The 19,308-nt window shown below is 49.1% G+C and overlaps 1 protein-coding gene across 2 annotated transcripts in view; it reads left to right on the forward strand.

Moving 5' to 3' along the window:
• LOC135385165 (protein O-mannosyl-transferase Tmtc3-like) overlaps nucleotides 1-19,308 on the forward strand; it is a 246,876-nt gene that overhangs the window by 167,425 nt on the left and 60,143 nt on the right. For both annotated transcript variants that reach the window (XM_064614347.1, XM_064614348.1), the window contains 2 exons: nucleotides 13,669-13,921; nucleotides 14,734-14,882. In XM_064614347.1, coding sequence (XP_064470417.1) covers nucleotides 13,669-13,921; nucleotides 14,734-14,882 — 402 coding nt within the window. The remainder of the gene's footprint in view (nucleotides 1-13,668; nucleotides 13,922-14,733; nucleotides 14,883-19,308) is intronic.

Below are 19,308 nucleotides of genomic sequence, written 5' to 3' on the forward strand. Positions count from 1 at the left end.
AGATACGTTATACCCCGTGTGTTTTATGTTTTTTTGTTTTTTTTCCAAAATTCAGGGTAAATATCGGACTTCATTTCATTGTACATTTCATGTACATTAGAGTAAAATCGGGCAGTATGAGTACAGTACGGTATAACCAGTAATTTTCGCGAGGACTTAATTTTCGCGAACCTCGTGACTGCTATTGATTCCGCGAGATTCACGCGTTTCCATCCCCTGGGCTGCTACCCTCCTCGAGTTGGGATTGAACCCGCATTCTTGGGCTCAGTAGACCAGTACGTTACTGAAAGGTAGTAACAATATAATAAATAACTAATACATCGAAATCCAACGAGCGTCTGGCTTTTCTTGCGATGTATTATTGAGCAATAGGATTCTGTGTAGTGAGTTGTATACGCTGGGCGAAAACGTCGGGCTGCCGTTGGGACGTTGGGGAATCCTTATCGCACTTTCCGTTGGTTCGGTAGGCGTAACAAAAAAAAAAAAAAAAAAAAGAGCTGAGGATCGTTTCGGGTGCGAGCCTGATTCCAGCAGATTCCAAGCTAAACCTGTGGGTTGTCGCGACGAGGGGAAAGGTAGGAGACAACCACACACGTTGATGGCAGGCGAAAGAATGATTTATTGCCGTGAACGCCAGATGGTGCGCGCGTGATGGCCGATAAACTTTGTCGTCGCGCACCGCAACTATCCTCCCCCCCGAAAAAAGAAAAAAAAGGGGTGATGGTGAGCACCGGGGGTGTTTGAGGATGGGAGGTAGGTGGCGAATAGTGAGGGGCAGAAAGGGTCGACGAGGACCGAAGGGATGAGTTTGCGAACGGTCAGCCCAGGTGACGGTCTCGGAAGCCGCTGGTGCAGCTGAAGGCGGTGCGGCGACATCATGCAGGTTACAGGAAATGGGAGAGCTCGGCTCGACGAACGCCGGCTTAATGCGGTCGATCGAAACGACCTCCGGGCGACCGTTCAAGTTGATGGTGAAAGTCTTGTCACCGAGCTTGAGGACCCGATGCGGGCCAGAAAAAGGGACCGGCGGATCGAGTCGGTGCGGAGGAAGATGTGCGTGGCACTCGACAAGTCGGGGGAAACATCGGAAGGAGAAGTGGAAACGGCTCGTGTCGGGGTTGCTCGTAAGTCGGCGAAAAGCCTCTGAAGGTGCCAGGCGTATTCTGTAGGGGCCGTGCTGGAGGATTCCGTTGAGGTGAAGTGGTCTGCGGGCAGGCGGAGGGGCGCTCCATAGACAATCTCGGCCGACGAGCAGCCGAGGTCGGGTTTGAGGGCGGCCCCGATTCCCAGAAGGGCGAAAGGGAGGAACTCTCTCCAGCGATTGCGATCGCCGTGGGCATTAAGGCTTGCTTCAGGTGCCGGTGAAACCGTTCGACCAGACCGTTACAGGCAGGATGGTACGCAGTGGTTCGAAGTCGGGCGGTTCCTAGGAATTTCGTGAAGGCCCGGAAAAGATGACTCTCGAACTGCGGGCCTCGGTCGGTGATGACTTCGTCAGGCACTTCGAAGCACGCTACCCATGTGGCCATGAAGGTAGAAGCCACGGTTTGGGCGGTGGAGTCCTTCATGGGCGCGGCTTCAGGCGACCGTGAAAAACGGTCGACGTATGTCAACAAGTAGCGGTAGCCGTCTGAGTGAGGTAGAGGACCGACGATATCCAGATGGATTTTGGAGAAACGCCGCGAGGGTGGAAGAAACTTGCCCAAGGGTAAGGGGGTGTAGCGATGGGATTTGCTCAGCTTGCAAGGAACGCATGACCGCACCCAGTGGCGGAGATCCTGACGCGCACTAGGCCAGATGTAACGGTCAGTCACTAGCTTGATGGTAGCCCGAACTCCCGGATGGACGAGGCCGTGGAGGTTGGTGAAGACAGCGGGGCGCAGCGCGAGAGGGATGATAGGGCGCGGGGAAGGGGCTGTAGTGTCACAGAGCACCCGGACGCTGGTCCCAGGGAACATGATGTCGCGCGGCTACAAAGCTGAAGAGGGAGATAAGCGCAGCCTTTGGATTTCGGGGTCAGCTTCCTGGGCCTTCGCTATGAGGTCGACGCTCAGGACAGGCGTGTCCACAAGGGAATGGATGCGGCTGAGAGCGTCTGCTGCGGTATTGCAGGTCCCCCTGATGTGGCGTAGGTCCGTCGAAAATTCCGCGAGGTATGCCAAGTGGCGGATTTCTTGAGGGGAGTAGTTCCATCCGGCAGATGTGAAGGCGACAACGAGCGGCTTGTGGTCGGTCCATATTCCGAACTCTCAACCTTCGAGGAAGTGACGAAAGTACCGGACCGCAGAATATGCAGCTAGCAACTCCTTCCCGAACGCACTATAGCGTGACTCCGTGGACGACACCTTGCGGGAGAAGAAAAACACCGGCTTGGCGCTGCCCGTCGACTTCCTGCTGAAGAACGGCGCCGACTGCCTGGTCTGACGCGTCTACAAAGAGAGAGAGAGGAGCCTCGTGCCGTGGGTGAACGAGGAGCGTGGCATTGGCAATGGCGTGCTTGATGGCTAGAAAAGCCGTTGGTGACTGTCGTTCTAGGGAATTGCGTGGGATGGAGAGCGTGGCGCTTTGAGGAGGTTTTCCAGGGGCCGGAGTCGAGACGCACAAGAGGAACAAACCGGCGAAAAAAAGTTGACGAGCCCCACAAAAACGACGGAGCTGGCGTAGTGACGTAGGTGCGGGGAAGTCCTTGATGGCCTTGACTTTGTGTGAGAGTGGGGATATGCCATCCGCTGACACGCGGTGTCCTAAGAATTCCAAGGATGACTTGCCGAATTCACATTTGCGAACGTTGATCACGACGCCGTGACTTTCGAGGTGGCCAAACACCTCGCGAAGATGTTGGTAATGCTGCTCTTCCATTTCGCTGGCGATGAGAAGGTCGTCCATGTATGCGAACACGAAAGGCAGGCCCCGTAGGATAGAGTCAATAAAGCGTTGGAAGGTTTGTGCCGCGTTTATCAAGCCAAATGGCATACGCATAAATTCAAATAAGCCGAAAGATGTAATGATAGCGGTTTTGTGGATATCCTCTTGGGCCACCGGAATCTGGTGGTATGCCTTTGTCAGGTCCACTTACTGAACCATTTCGTGCCAGCAAGGTTCATGGTGAAGTCGTGAAGGTTCCGTAGGGGGTATCGGTCAGGTTTGGTTGCAAGATTTAAGGCGCGATAATCTCGACATGGGGGCCAGTCCCCGGTCTTCTTAGGGACCATGTGGAGTGGTGAAGCCCAATCACTGGAAGACGGCAGAGCGATCCCAATTTGCAGCATGTGATCGAACTCGCTACGAGCGATTTTCCATTTCTCTGGGGCGAGTCGACGAGGCCTGAAATGAACCGGTAAGGCCGACGTCTGGATGTAATGAACGACGTCATGACGTACGGGCTGGGTCCAGTCCGGAGGCAGCGATAGAGATGGGAACTCGCTGAGTACTGCCGCGAAGGGAGACTGAAGAGCTGAGAGAGACGACGCAGGGAAGGTGATGCGCGGGGATGTACCAACGCCCAGGACGTGCAGCTTGGTCGTAGAGTCGATTAAAGACTTGCGGACGACGTCGGCCAACAGACCGAAGTGCTGTAGAAGGTCTGCCCCAATGATGGCTTGGTCGATTGCTGCTACCTTGAATATCCAAGGGAAAGGTCGCCGTAATCCGAGGTTCAAAGTGAGCGACCGCTCACCGTAGACTGGTATGCCCGTGTTGTTAACTGCAGTTAGGTGGTAAATGGGGCTCCGTAGCTTGTCTGACCACGTAGCTGATTTCGGTCCCAGTGTCTACGAGGAAACGGCGCTGGGACGTCTGGTCGAGCACGAAGAAAAGACGGCCTGGACGTCGCGGTGAGAGGGGGGCGCTCGCCGCCTCTAGCGCTTCCCGGGGGCGTTTCCCGGCCAGAAGCAAGGGGGCGTGTAGTTGCGGGCTTGAGCGCCGAAAGACCAGTGGTGCCAGCAGAACGTGGATGGGTTCGAGTGACGCTGGAATGCCGGCGATGGAGATGTTCTGCGCCTGCGGTTGGCGCGAGGCCAGCGCGTTCGGCGATGAAGTTGCGCGCGTGGCCCAGAGGAACGATCATGGGGGCTGACGGATGCCACGAGACTGCTCAGGCTCTGGATGTCGGCCCTTAGTAAGTCGAGGTCAGATTGAGGCGGTTCAGGTTGCGCCGGGAACGCAGAGCACTCATTCCTAGGCGGCGGAGAGAGCCCATGACTTGCCGATGGGGCGAGGGCGCAAACGGAGGGTTGGGCGACCTCCATAATTTCGTCCGCGTGCAGGGCCAACTCACTGAGGGAGAGGGTCGAAGCGGTCGCCAAGATCGTTTGTGCCGCCGAAGGCAGACGCTGGAGGAAAAGTTCCTTCGGAAAAGATTCGTCAAAGGTGGCTGCCCGATCTCTGAGGAGGCCGTGCAAGTGGCGCAGGAATTGGGAACTGTCCCCTAGGTCCTCGCCTGACAACAGTTGTTGAAACGCCGACGTTCGGAGGCCGTAGTGCGTTTGATGAATGCTGCTTTTAAGGTGTCGTAAGATGTTGTGCCCATCGGTGCGCACGGAATGTCGGCAACGTCGGAGGCGACCTCAGGTGGTAGAGAGGAGACGGCATGCTGGTATCTAGTAGCCTGTGTTGTTATACCTGCGAGCTGGAACTGGCGCTCGGCTTGGACAAACCAGATGGAAGGGTTCGCAGGCCAAAAGGGCAGCAGCTGAACTGCGACATGGTTAATGTGCGAAGTGGCTGGTGAATCCTCCATGAGTGAAGCGAAGGGGCGTTCGAATCACGTCCGGGTCACCACTTGTGAGTTGTCGCGACAAGGGGAAAGGTAGGAGACAACCACACAGGTTGATGGCAGGCGAAAGAATGATTTATTTGCGTGAGCGCCAGATGGTGCGCGCGCGGTGGCCGATAAACTTTGTCGTCGCGCACCACAAACCCATGCGTCTCGTTGTGGCATTGACGAAGCCGCTGGCAGTGCAACATGATCCCCTCCCCAGCGAGGTGCTGGAAGCGGTGAGTGATACTATGTCACTAGGGACAGACCAAGAAACGCGAGAACATCGAACGTGTCCGGGTGGTAGTGGAGGGTGTGGGTCAGGAGCTGGCTATGCTGTACATTGGTGTAGTGCATGACCGGTGATGCAGAAGAAATGTTAGAGCCCAGGTAGGCGGGGTTTGACCGTTAGAGGGAACTGTGTGTTTGTGTTACTGATGTGAAGTGGTGTGGGGTGCCATGAGTAACTGGGAATGACCCAGAGTAGGGAACTTGGAGGCGTTCCCACACAGCATCACAAATGACGAAAATGGGAGAGCAACTCTCGGGAACGTGGTGCTCGTAGGTTTTTCACAAAACGCAGTGACGAGCAGGACTTGGCCACAAGGGGGTCCACGATGGTGCGAAAGCGGGAGACGTATTCTCTCGTGTTCTCTGGTACCTGGTCAGCTGGGTGTGACAAGAGTTGATGATGATGATGATTAGAGTTTTTATGGCGCAGCGACTACAAAGGTCATAATGCGCCAAACACGGTTATAAACACATATGAATCAAGTTATCAGAACAAGGTGACTGAACTTCAACCTAAAAATATACTGATGTAATTAAAAGAAGTGTGTGTAAAGTTTTCTTGCGAAAAGTAACTAAAAAGCTATAGGCTCCCAAGCAGGCCTATGTCCATAAAAAAGTTCTGAACATTCTCAAAAGGAATGACAGGCTCATCACCCAACAGCAGTGCTGGGTGAAGAGGTGTACAATGCTTGTAGGATTCAGTGAAGTAGCGCTGCCGATGAGGTTCGTGTTGTGGGCACGTGATAAGAATGTGAAGAATGGAGAGCTGCTCGTTACAATGGGTGCACTGCGGTGGCTCCTCTCCACGAAGTAGGTGGCCGTGCGACAAAAATGTATGCCCAATTCTGAGCCTGTGTCTCAGCACCTCCTGGAGGCGTTGTTGGATTGCATGTACCTTATGCCCTATGTGTGGTTTTGTGAGATGAAGCTTGTTCCGAGTTTGTTTATCCCAGAACTGCTGCCATTTTTCATTAATGGCCTTTTTTAATGCACGTCTGAGGTCATGGAAAGGGATGTTGAATGGGGTAATTTCTGATGAAAGAGCTGTTGCTGCGGCTCGGTCTGCGAGTTCATTTCCTGGGATATCCACGTGACTGGGCACCCAACAAAATGCTAAGTTATAACCTCTGTTTAGTATCCTATTGGCCAAAGAACGTGCTCTATGAACTAGAAGGTTCTTAGTCCGCTGCAGACTACTCATAGCATGCAGAGAGCTAAGAGAGTCTGTGTAAATTACTCCAGATTTAATACCTGTTTGCAATATAAAATTAAGTGCCAAGATCAGTGCGTATACTTCAGCAGTAAAAATGGATGCTGCTGGATTTAAACGGTGCGACCGTGTCACTGCTGCAGATACCATGGCGCAGGAGACGCTGTCAGCAGTCCGTGACCCATCTGTGTATATTTCAGTGTGGTCGCCAAAGGAATGCTTTAATTCGAAGAACTCTTGCTGAAGGACTAAGGGCGACGTATCCTTTTTATTGTATTTAGTTAAGGAGTAGTTGAACTGTGGTTGTGATTGCCAAGGAGCACTTTCGTCACCCTGTTCTAGGATCCAGGAATCCTGATACAAAAAGTTATAAAACTCTTGATACTGCAAGGCTCGCATGCTAAAAGGCCGTACCACTGATGGTCTGTTTACAAATAGTCGCTGAAGCCGTGTGCCTTGGACACAAGGCAGAGCTGGATTCTGACGATGGCTTTTAATTTTAAGACCATAAAGAATAGTGAGGTAAGCCCGTCGCCTGTCCAAAGACCACTCACTGGACTCGACGTACAAACTTTCCACTGGTGAGGTGCGGAAAGCTCCAAGAGCTAACCGGAGGCCCTGGTGATGTACTGGGTCAATTAACTTGAGGACTGACGTACGAGCAGAACTGTAAACAACACAACCATAATCCATCTTGGACCGAATTACTGATGCATATATTTTGTGGAGGGTTGTTTTATCTGCTCCCCAAGACCTGTGAGCGATAACTTTCATGAGATTTAAAGACTTTATGCATTTCGCTTTTAGTTGTTTGATGTGCGGCAAAAACGTAAGCTTTCTATCAAAAACCATTCCCAGAAATTTGTGTTCTTCTCGGACAGCAATGTTCTCACCATTCATGTAAAGTGTAGGGTTCGGAAATAGTCCCTTTTTTCTCGTGAACAGAACACTGATAGTCTTTTCTGAGGAGAACTTGAATCCGTTCTGGTCTGCCCATTTAACCAGTCTGTTTATCGCCAGTTGTAGTTGCCTCTCACAAGTTGCCAAATTTGCAGAGGAGTATGAAATTTGAATGTCATCAACGTACAACGAATACGATATAGACGGAGGAATTGCAGTGGCTATTGAGTTCATTTTCACAATGAATAATGTCACACTGAGCACGGAGCCCTGAGGAACTCCATTCTCCTGAAGAAATGGTTGTGATAGAGTGCTGCCCAGTTGGACCCTGAAAGTTCGATCTTGAAGAAAGTTAATGATACAGCGTAAAAGCCGGCCTCGTATCCCTAAAAGGTATAGATCCTGGATGATCCCATACCTCCAAGCGGTATCATATGCCTTTTCTAAATCGAAGAATACAGAGGCACAGTGACTCCGCCTGACAAACGCTTCTCGGATTGTGGTCTCCAAACGAACAAGATGGTCTGTCGTTGAACGTGCAGCTCGGAATCCACATTGGTACTTATCAAGACAGTTATTGCATTCAAGATAATACACTAGTCGGTTGTTCACCATTCTTTCGAATGTTTTTCCCAAACAGCTGGTGAGGGCAATGGGCCTGTAGCTGGTGGGATTTGACGCTTCTTTGCCAGGTTTGAGATGTGGAATTACAGTTGCTACCTTCCATGCTGTTGGCATCTGCCCCTTATCCCAGACTTTGTTGAAGAAGTTTAGAAGACACCCTTTGGATTCCTCTGATAAGTGGGTGATCATGGAATAGGTGACCCTGTCTGGACCAGGAGCACTGACCTTCACTGAGGACATTGCTCGCTGGAGCTCTACCATAGTGAACGGCTGGTTGTATGGATAATTTTCACCACCAACAGTTGAAATGACTTGCTTTTCTGCACGGTTCTTTACAGACAGGAACGTTTTGCTGTAATGTGCAGAACTGGAAACATTTTGGAAATGTTCACCTAGGAGGTCCGCCTGTTCGTCTAAACTCTGACATGGAACACCATTGACTTGAAGGAGGGGAATGGAAAAACTCTGGTAGTCTCCTTTAATTTTCCGAAGCCTATCCCATACTTTCTTTGATGGGGTTCCATGTGTTAAAGAAGAAACAAAGTTGTGCCAAGAAGACCTTTTTGCTTGCTTTCGTGTCCACCTTGCTTTGGCACGTGCTTTTTTGAAGGCAAGAAGATTCTGTGATGTGGGGTATCTACGAAAGGTACCCCAGGCACGATTCTGTTCCTTTCTAGTCTTTGCGCAATCGTCAGTCCACCAAGGTTTCGGACGCTTGGGGAGCCGACCCAATGTCTGTGGAATAGATTGTTTGGCGGCATCTATGATTGTGCTTGTAACTAAAGTGTTTGCCTCTTCGACTGACATGTGTTGGAAAGAAGAGGACTGGAGTTTGACTTCCCTTTGGAATAAGCTCCAGTCAGCCTGAGCTAGTTTCCACCGGGGTGGTCGTGTTGTGAGTGTATTTGTAGCACCACACAATTTCACGATAACAGGAAAGTGGTCACTCCCTCGTGGATTTTGTTCAACTGCCCAGTCTAAACTGCTAAACAGCGAGGAACTGCACAGCGAGATATCTAGAGAAGAAAAGCTTTGTGTCGCTGCATTAACGTAAGTAGCTTGTCCCGTGTTGAGCAAGCAAATTGACCTTGACATCAAAACGCTTTCCAGCATTTTCCCTCTGACGTCTAACCTTCTGCTGCCCCACAGGGGGCTGTGAGCATTCAGGTCCCCAAGAATAAGGAAAGGTTGAGGCAGCTGGTCACAAAGATGCTCAAAGTCCCTTTGGTGGATTACTACTGAAGGGGGCAGGTACAATGAACACACTGTAATGACCCTGTCGAGGCATATTTGTGCAGCTACAGCCTCAAGGTCTGTAACAAGTGGAACAGAATTGGAAGGAATGGACTGCGGAGTAATCAGAGCCACACCCCCAGATGAACGTGAGGTGTCCGTACGATCCTTTCGAAAAACATTATATCTTCGAAATGGGTTTATACTCTGTTTGTTCAGGTATGTCTCTTGCAAACAGAAACAGACAGCTTTGTACTTTTCAAGAAGGTCATGTATGTCATCTATGTTGGTGAAGAGGCCTCGACAGTTCCATTGCAGAAGGACCTGTCCCATGAAAAGGATTGTGGTTAAGAAAAACAAAGAGACTTTGACCATTATGTGCATTTAAGGAGGCAGCACCCTTGGTGGGGGCTGTTTTTGCTGGTCCGTGGGTCTGTTGCCTCTGCCTCTACCACTCGATCTCTCGCGTTTCTCTTTTGATTGTGAGAAAGTGCCTGGGAGACTCGAAGACGACTTTTGTGAAGCACGGTCTTCGTCGTCGAGCTCCATGTTAACAACAGGTACCTGGGATGGATCTTTGAGCAATCCATCCCAGACGGATGCCGTGCAAGCAACCTCAGCTGAGGCCGCTGCAGGCATAGAAGTAATGAGACCAGAAGGAGAAGGAGACACTTCCGTATCTCCCTCCCTCTGAGGGGGAGTGTGGGGTGGAGGCCCAGCAGTTTGGGTCTCCACAGACCTCCTCTGTGGTGCCACTCCCCTGCGCACCACTTCGGAGAAAGTGCCCTTTTTCTTGAACTCTGCTTGCGCCTTTGCATCTTTGTAAGAGATATTTTGTTCTGCCTTGATTCTAAGGATTTCTTTTTCATCTTTCCATCGGGGGCATGACCTGGAGTAGACAGGATGGTCACCTTTACAATTTGCACATCGCGCTTCATTTCGGCAGGATTCTGCTGTGTGGTCTCTACCAGAGCATTTGGGACATGTTTCCTGTCCACGGCAGACCTGAGACCCATGCCCGAAGCGCTGACATTTGAAACAACGCCGCGGATTAGGGACATAGGGTCGCACGTGACAGTTAAGGTAACCAGCCTTGATGGTTGCAGGAAGCTTGTGTAGTTGAAAGGATAGAACAATGTGCTTCGTTGCAATTTCTTTACCGTCCCGACGCATCACTATTCGCTTTGCTGCCACGACACCCTCTTCCAGCAGGCCTTCCTCAATCTCGGAATCGGTGCACTCGAGAAGCTCACTTTCGGAGATCACGCCTCTAACAATATTGAGGTTTCTGTGTTTTGCGATAGACACCGATATGTCCCCAATTTTCTTGACCGCTTGGAGGGCCGAGCTTTGCTCCCTGGTTTGAACCTCGACTTGAAGGTCCCCAGATGACAGTTTCTTTGCATTGTAGGTCCTTCCGATTAATTTCTCTATTTCTCTGGCAATGACAAAAGGTGATATCTTAGTGAGTGGCTTTGTCTCATCTTCAGCATGGAGTACCAGAAATTTTGGAAACCATGGTTCTGGAGACAGGCTGAATGAGCTTACTGGTGCTTCGGTGCAGCGCCGCTTATGGCGCTGATCATGTTTTTTTGAACGTGAAGTATCCATACAAAAGAAGATGTGGTTCGGTGCAGCAGGTGTGTCGCCCACCATCGAGCCCAACCAGGGAACGTGTCCCACACGCTAACACTTGCCTCTGCACTATACCCTAGTGCAGCTTCTGGAGAGTGAAAGACTGCCCAAGGTTGACCCTTGCCGCCAAAGAAGGTGAAAAGAGGAAAAGGAGAGAAAGAAGGAGACCAAGGAAGAGAAAGTAATGAAAAGGGGGATGGCGACTAGCTGAATAATCCTGGCCGGGTCTTCCAGGACCACCCGACTATAGGAAGCAGGGGCCAAAGCGGTGTGTTGCTTTCCCGGAGGGGCCCCGAAGGGTCCTAAACAACCTCCGGGTCCACTCAACCGCCAGGATCCCCCTTTCCGCAGACACGGGAAAGCCACGCACAGCTATACGTGGGGGTCTCCCTCCTGCGGCGACCCAACCGTGAGTGCAGGAGGGGGCTACTGCGGCTGCTGCCGGGCGATGGGGGCGCCAAGTTCCCGACGCCGGGTGTGACAAGAGTTCGTCGCGATGGAGGAGGGTTGTCCAATAAGCAATCTCAGCTGCAGAGCACCCACGGTGCTACCTAATGGCGGCGCGGGTGCCTAGGAACCAGGTTGGGAAAACTTCTGGCCATGGTGTTTTTGGTAATGCTTTTAGTGCCACTCTGAGCTGGCAGCGTAACTCTCGACGAGGCCGTTTGACGCAGGTTGGTATAGGGTAGTCCTGGTACGTTTGCTTCCGAGGGAGCTAGACAGGGCAGCAAATTGGACGGACTCCAATTGGGGACCTCTGTCTGTAGTGACGGGGCGCCGAAACGGAATGTAACCTAGACGGTCTGGTGCGCTTGTTACGGAGTGGACTCTGCTGCGTGGATCGGCCACAGGATTGTTGGCTTCACTCACGTGCCGGATATCTGTTGTAAACTCCGATACCAATGAAACCCGCCGGATTTCAGGATCCGGTGCCGGAGGCAGGGAGATCATAGGTGAGGGGTTTGTGGTCTGTGTAGAGGGTGAATTTGCAACCCTCCAGGAAGTGTGTAAAATGTTTCACTGAGACAAGTACGGCGAGAAGCTCGCGTCCAATCGCACTGTAGCCTGTTCCCGCTGACTTGAGCTCTCCAGGGAAGAATTCGATGGGGTGTCATGCAGAAGAAAGGCGTTCCTGAAGCACAGCAGCACCCGCAACACTCGACGCATCCACCGTGATGCTTGTAGGGACATCGTGCCGAGAGTGGACGAGGAGAGTGGCTTAGGCAAGTGTCGCCGCGAATGTTGTTGAACGCAGTGGTTGCTTCTGAGAACTATTCCGGTGTTGATGACAACAACTTGTGGGTAGATAATAAAGCTTCAAGTGGGCGAAGTTTTTTTCGCACACGATGGTAAGAATCGTAGATAGAGGTTTACCAATCATAGGGACTGTCGGAGCTGCGTGGCTGATGTTGGGAGGGGGAATTCGCGAATGGCCGCGACCTTAGACGGTAGGAGGAGTATGCCGTGCTGGATGATATGATCGCGAAGGATATGTGAAACTGTACTCGGAGAGCTGATGCTGTGTTCGGACAACATTTATTCGAGAAACAAGCGTAAGTGCGCGAGCGAGAGAAACCAGCTTTCGTGAGTTAGTCATCTCACTAGCGTCATCGTCTAAACAACAACAACGGGGTATTTTCATTGGTTACGACAAAGGCGTTTGAGCTTTCTGACCATGAAATACACGTACCCGAACTTGAATACGGCGGTATTCCAGGTATTCCACTGCAATTACTACAAACATATCTAGAACACCGCAGACTCTTTGTTTATATAAACGGCCAATATGCCCAGTATGACTTCCGGTGTACCACAAGGCAGCATCTTCGAGCCATTACTCTTCATGATTTGTACTAACGACATATTCACCTTCTCAAACAAATTGATATTCATCGCTTACGCTGATGACACCAGCCTCATTTTGCGGAGTAAATCGGCAGCTGACCTTGTAATAAAAAATGAATAACTTCCTAAGCACTTTGCACAGTTGGTCAACCAATAACCACCTAAAAATGAGCGCTTCGGAAACCAAAGCAACTATGTTTCATCCACCATATAAAACTGTTTCGTTGTCCGAGATCATCGTCATTAGAACATCTGCTGTTGTTTTTGCAGATGAAGTGAAATCAGTAGGCGCACGGCTTACAAGCACAACCACATGGGATAGGCACATCAGCCATATCACTACCAAAATATCGAGATCAATTGAGCTTCTTGGTCGTCACAGGAGCACTATACCCTGTAAAGCAAAGCTCGTGGTATACAACGCTCCTGTATACTCCCACCTTGCATACTGCCATCTCGTGTGGGGCACCACAACACTAACAAACTTAACGAGACTACACCTGTGCCAAAAGGTAGTAGTCCGTCATAGAGCGAACGTTCCATTTGTACACACTATTCACAAACTGTTTCGAAGATTCAATATAATTAAAATCGCAAATATGTACAACTGTCGCCTGGTGTGAGCCTATCACACTGCTGTTAAATAAAATAACACTTTTTTTTTCACTTCGTCGCATTAACACGTAATGCTAACTCGCACCCGCTGCGCCGCAGCGAGGGTTACGCGGTCCCACGCTCCAGGACAATGTGTGGGTCACAGTCACTATCACAAAAACTACCATGCCTCACTAACTCACACCTGCAAAACAACATAGTCATGTAATCACTTTCATTTCGTTTAATGAAGGTAATGCATCTATATTAAAACCAGTTCTGTAACATTATGAATCATATAATTTTGTAACTGTATTTGTGCATTTACTAGTCCCTTTCTACGTGTGCTGACTGTGTTATTTCTGTTTGAAACCGCTGCTGATTGTTAAGTGGAAAAAGGGGTTCAGGCCTCGTCAAGCTACTTGCTTGTAGCTTTTTGCCTGTTCCTCCCAAACTGATTGGTAAAATAAAGATTATTGTAGTACGTGTACTAAGCCACCTAACATTTCACTTTGGTTGCGTTGGTACAGATCCATTCATCTCTGGTGTATTACATATTTATTTAACGTCTCGCTTGCAGGTTAGAAAATCCCGCGTCGGCGGCTGAGCCACCGTGGCGTCAATTGACGAATGCCCACCTGGCGGCTGTGAACGCCTGGCTTCTACTCTTCCCCAGCAGTCTCTGCTGCGATTGGACAATGGGATCAGTGCCTCTTGTGACATCACTAGTGGACGCTCGTAATTTCGCCACTGTACTGACGTTTTGTATCTTTGGGGCGGCCTTAAGAGCGGCACTTCGAGCAGAAGGTCTGTTCAGAGGACCAATGGTTATGGTAAGGCATATCTTGCTTGCTTTTCTAAATTCTCAGTTATACTGGAGGTCGTATGTTCTAACGTACGCGGAAGATGTTTAATGCGAAACACGAAAGCGTAGCCAGAGGAAGGTCCTCATTCCTATTATACAAATTATAAAAAAATAGAGATTACGCACAATGCAGCTGAACCCACAATGGAGAGCTGTTGAGCTGAGGAAGGAGTGCTTGCTGCGTTGCCGTGCGCAAGAAATCTGCAAACCGAAACCAATTCGTCGTAGAAATCACGATGTAACAACGCGTGATTTTTCTGGAATATTTTTCGCTGAATGTCCCGATCGGTACGTACAGGTGCTGAGACCATCCGAAGTAAAAGATAAAAGTTTGGACTCTAGTGTGTGCCCGTGAGCCACTCACTGGTCAGCTCTTGGCCAGAGGTTTACCATTGGAGGGATGTTTTTACCAGTTCGAGGATGTTTGTCAGAAGGAAGTTTTTTCATGGCATCAACCGCTCGTAAATTATTCGGCTGGGATGTTTTCGTGAAACACCCGGTATGCTGAATGTGTCTGTGACTGATCAGGTATGGTAACCGAGGACACCACAGTATCATGAAACGCAGCAACTTGGGAGATGGAACCCTGAGACCTGCAACGGGTTTCCAGACCAAGACATGTCGCTTAACAGTGCTAGGTAATTACCCTCGTGAAAAGTTGACAGAGAGCGTTCTGGTCTCAACAACGTCTATAATAACAAGAACTGCCGCTTCATGGTAACAGATGACTTCGACGCGCATATATGTCTGGCGTGGTTCACCTATTTGTCATTATTCCAGGCACTGGCCATGCTGGTGATTCCCTACATTCCGGCATCCAATCTCTTCTTTCCTGTGGGGTTCGTCATAGCTGAAAGGATACTCTACTTGCCGAGCATGGGTTTCTGCCTCGTTGTTGCGTTGGGGTTCACGCGCCTTTGTCGTAATCGGTAAGTGCACATTCTCTCTTACCGGTTATTTTCATCCTTGTCGTTATTCTGTATTTTTCAAGCATTCCTTATGAAGCATGGTGGAATCACATGCGTCTCCGTTTTCATTAGTCTATGGATACGAAAACACAGAAATCATGGATGAAGCATGATTGAGGGACAGCTAGCGAAAGGAGATATTATACAGGCGAGCTGGTATTGATACGTAGTAGGGAACCGTAGTAGGGAACAGATATGTATACGGACGTGAGGAAGGGCAGGGCAGCACAACAACTATTCAGACACAGCACGACTTATTGAACCATGCCCAAGTTAATACAGGTTGTCCCAGAAACCGCGTCATATTATAAGACGGAAAAAAATTGAAGGACGATTAATGTAATTAATGCGGCAAAGGTGCGTTAGCATTCGAGTCCTACAGCTGGCTAACCTTTTCAGTGACTTCCATCTTTCATCGTTAACTCTTATACAGGGTGTCCACGCTAAGTGTGAACAGATTTTTAAAAAATATATCATATCACTTTCTCCGAGATGAAATCAATTGCAATATAGCATATGCTGAAGGGCACTCCCTAGGGGGGCATTAACAAACTCCTAAGGCAATGTCTTAATTAACTTTCAATAATTAACGTTTTAATTATAAAAGCTACGAAGTTGCTCCAATCAGAACATCTGATCTATTCGGTCACCAGATACCAAAGCCGTTTTCAGAACAAAAATCCGTTCGATAGATCGTCCGCAAAAAAATTCGTGAAGGAACGCCATTTTTTTCTTTATTTTATTCATTGCGCATCTCTAGAGACGCGTCTTTCCTTCGCCCCCAATACGAGAGGATCAAAGAGCACACGATTGCCTCTTGCGTCCTGGAAAAAGATTAAAAGAAAACAGAAAATGCAGCCCAAGATAAGGGCAGTCGCGATAGAGTCACCCGATAGATTTGTGTTTTTGTTTTGTTTCCGCAAGTTAAAGCTAATCTTCTTTAATAGTATCCCAAGCAGCACAATGTACTGAAAGTCGAGTGCAATAGGGGTGGACGGTATGTGTCTTATCAATGTTCTTTAGTTTCACGAGTCTGCTCAAGGCCTTCCACCTACCCGACCACCCCTATTGCACTCGACTTTCAGTACATTGTGCTGCTTGGGTATGGAGTAACACTGGCTTGCATAACAAGTTGACAAAAGAAACAATCGTGAACGTTTCGACACCTATTCGGGCGTCATCATCAGCACAGGAAAATGAAACGGGGGCTTAAAAAGGGAATCCTTTTAAACCCTTGTAACAGACTGGTAAAGGCCCCTTGTGACTGTTACAGGCATTTATTTCGCTATGAATGTGCCAAGATACAAGGAATTTTCTCAACCCCCATCTGTGTTCAAAGGTCAATGTTGTCGCGTTGTCAAAATTGAAAGTATGTCCTGTTCTTAACACATGATCGACAAGTTCGGTGCGTTGATTCTTTGCTGGTGGTTTTGTCAATTGTGCCTTGTGCTCCTTCATTCTGGTGACCTTCTTCCTCGCAGTTTCCCCTACATAGCACGTGTCGCATTGTTGACATTCCAGTTTGTATACAACCCCTGCTTTGTACATGTGGGGCACAGAGTCCTTTGGATGGCACAGAATGTTGCGTAATGTGCTGATGATGACACCCGAATAGGTGTCGAAACGTTCACGATTTTTCTTTTGTCAACTTGTTATGCAAGCCAGTGTTACTCCATACTATTAAAGAAACATGTCCCCTGGCTTTTGGTCCATCTTCAAAGCTAACCTTCGACGCATGAGGCGGCACTGTGCTCTTTCACTCTCTCACACTGGGGGTAAAGGAAAGCCGCTTCTTTGAAGATGCGCAATAAACCAAATAAAGAAAAAAATGGCGTTCCTTCACGAATTTTTTGCGAACGATCTACCGAACAGATTTTTGTTCTGAAAACGGTTTTGGTATTTGGTGACCGAAGAGATCAGATGTTCTCCTTGGAGCAACTTCGTAGCTTTTATGATTAAAAAGTTAATTATTGAAAGTTAATTAAGACATTGCCTTAGGAGTCTGTTAATGCCCCCCTAGGGAGTGCCCTTCAGCATATGCTATATTGCAATTGATTTCATCTCGGAAAAAGTGATTGATATATTTAAAAAAAATCTGTTCACACTTAGCGTGGACACCCTGTATATCTTTGCGTTTTGTGCGTTGTTCTGTATTTTATACGTTTTCTTATCGCATGTTACCTTTACATGTTCTCTCATGTAAGGGATGAATCAGACAGAGACGTTTTAAAGGTTGATTGAAAGCATTTTTTGTGTCGTCCATCTCTATCCTTTCACTTTAAGGCATTGGGATGGGGTCTGAAGACCAGTAACCAACGACGTTAGCCTGAGGTTGTACTTGTTCACGTAGTGTAACGACCACGGTTTTATGGTCACTAAAGTAAATGCTGGTGTGCTTGACACTGCTGAGTGATTATGGAACGCAAAGTCAGTGCACGTTTCGCGATCTGTGGCAAGGCAGACGCTGCTGCTCGGCCCGACGCACTGGGAGAGCGTCTGCGTCGCTAGTCGAGGGCACGCATTCCATCGTAGTCAAGACGGGGCGTACACTTTATTTCATCGTACACTACCTTCGGGTACAAAGCTGACATATCTCAGCGAACACAAACGCGGCCGCTTAGAACACTATCGGAGAGCGTGCAACACATGTCCGACCACTTGCAGGGTCGAAGTGCATCTGAGTTGAACTGACGAGTGACGACGGCCGTGCACCGACTGCCTTTTGGCCCTTACGTTGCTTACAACGGTTTGCCTCCGCTGCTAGAGAGAGAGAGAGAGAGAGAGAGAGAGAGAGGTGTTCCCTCTACCAGTGCGCATGCGCAGCACGCGGGTATGGAAGGAGGACGCGTGGAGAGAGATTTTCTCCTAGGTATACACATCCATCAGACGGTCACGATTTTCCAACTCTGCGGTTCTACTGCTAACGCAATAAAACTACGCCACCTAGAACCACGCGGTCAACGCCATTTGTTCTTTCGAGGTTGTTACCATGTCCTGATGTGAATGTAATCTAACTTAAGTTTTACTACTACACTTTTTGAGAACTGAATTCGGGAATTCGCCACATAAGGGTCGCTTTTTTTACTCCATAAGTGTGAAGCGCGTGCCGAATTTATTCCAGTTCATGATGGTTGACACGGATATTGAGGAACTATCCCATCGAAAAAAATGTTTCCCATCATTCGATTCCGAACGCTCAGAGCCCAGCGCTCAACCACTGTTTGCGCGCCCTCGCTCAGCTTCTAACGAAAGGAGGTTGCTAAACCAGCCGACACAGGGATAAGCGTTTTTATTTTCTTGCTTCTGTACCAGAGAAGACAGGCATGGCTTGTCGCATCTAGCTTCCGCTGGGATAATGTCTTCGCTCTCAATATATCAACAACTCTGAGTGTTTGAGTTTCCCTGTGTGGACTGGGTTTAGCGACCTCCATTTTTCGAAATATGAGCGAAAGCGCTAGGCTGTGGGCGCTCCGAGACCTTTGATGTTCGACTATTGTCGTCCGATAACATAACTCCTCCATATTGGTGTCAATTATTATGAAATTGAATAAATTCGGTACGCGCTTCACAATTAAGGGGGGGGGGGTGATAAAAAGCGGCCTTAACCTGACAAATTTCCTAGCAATAGTCTTGGAACAGTTGCGAGATTGTTGCATACTCTGTACCACGTGTCACTGCAAGCATTGTATTTCCTGGACAACAATCTTGAACTCGAACATAGCCATCGTTAACGTTATCCTTAAGGCCGGGTTGGCACGTCTCCACGTCACGTGTCTGCAAATGCCACGAGGTGGCACGTGAAAATCGTCTCGGTAGGCCGAGATTTCAAATCAGCTTTGTAATTGTTGTTGTCTCCTTCCCGTTCAGTCCTGAAGTGGTTGTTTTTGTGTGCGTTCCTTTATAACTGATTTGCATTTGCTAAAATGGACCTCTCCGTAAGCCACTGTACTTGGAGATATCCTTCTGCAGCTTTTCCGCAAGAGCAGCCATTGTTGAAAAGGAAGCAGGATGCTGGACGGGAACCAGAAGTGGCTTGCTGCGCCGTGACTGGTTGCTATGGTCGCCCTTGAACTGACTGCTGCGTGAAATATCAAAACTGCACTGATGCAGTGAATCACGCGCTACAAGCAGCTGCGACGTACAAAATTTCGCGATGGGCGTGAAAACTCAGCTGTTACGCAAGAAAAACCCACCATGCGATCCGGCTTTTATTCCCCCACTTTAGAGAGATCGCTGTGATCGCAGCGATCTGTGCGATCCGCGCCATCTCTTGGCGTTTCACTCTCGGTGTCGTATGATCGCTGGATCGCTGAAAAACACAGCCCCCAGGCCATTTATACGGATGTCTGGTTTACGTTCTTGTATTCCAGGATACAGTTACTGTGCA

The sequence above is a fragment of the Ornithodoros turicata genome, chromosome 2 (genome assembly GCF_037126465.1).
Source record: "Ornithodoros turicata isolate Travis chromosome 2, ASM3712646v1, whole genome shotgun sequence".
NCBI classification, from domain to species: Eukaryota; Metazoa; Arthropoda; class Arachnida; order Ixodida; family Argasidae; genus Ornithodoros; species Ornithodoros turicata.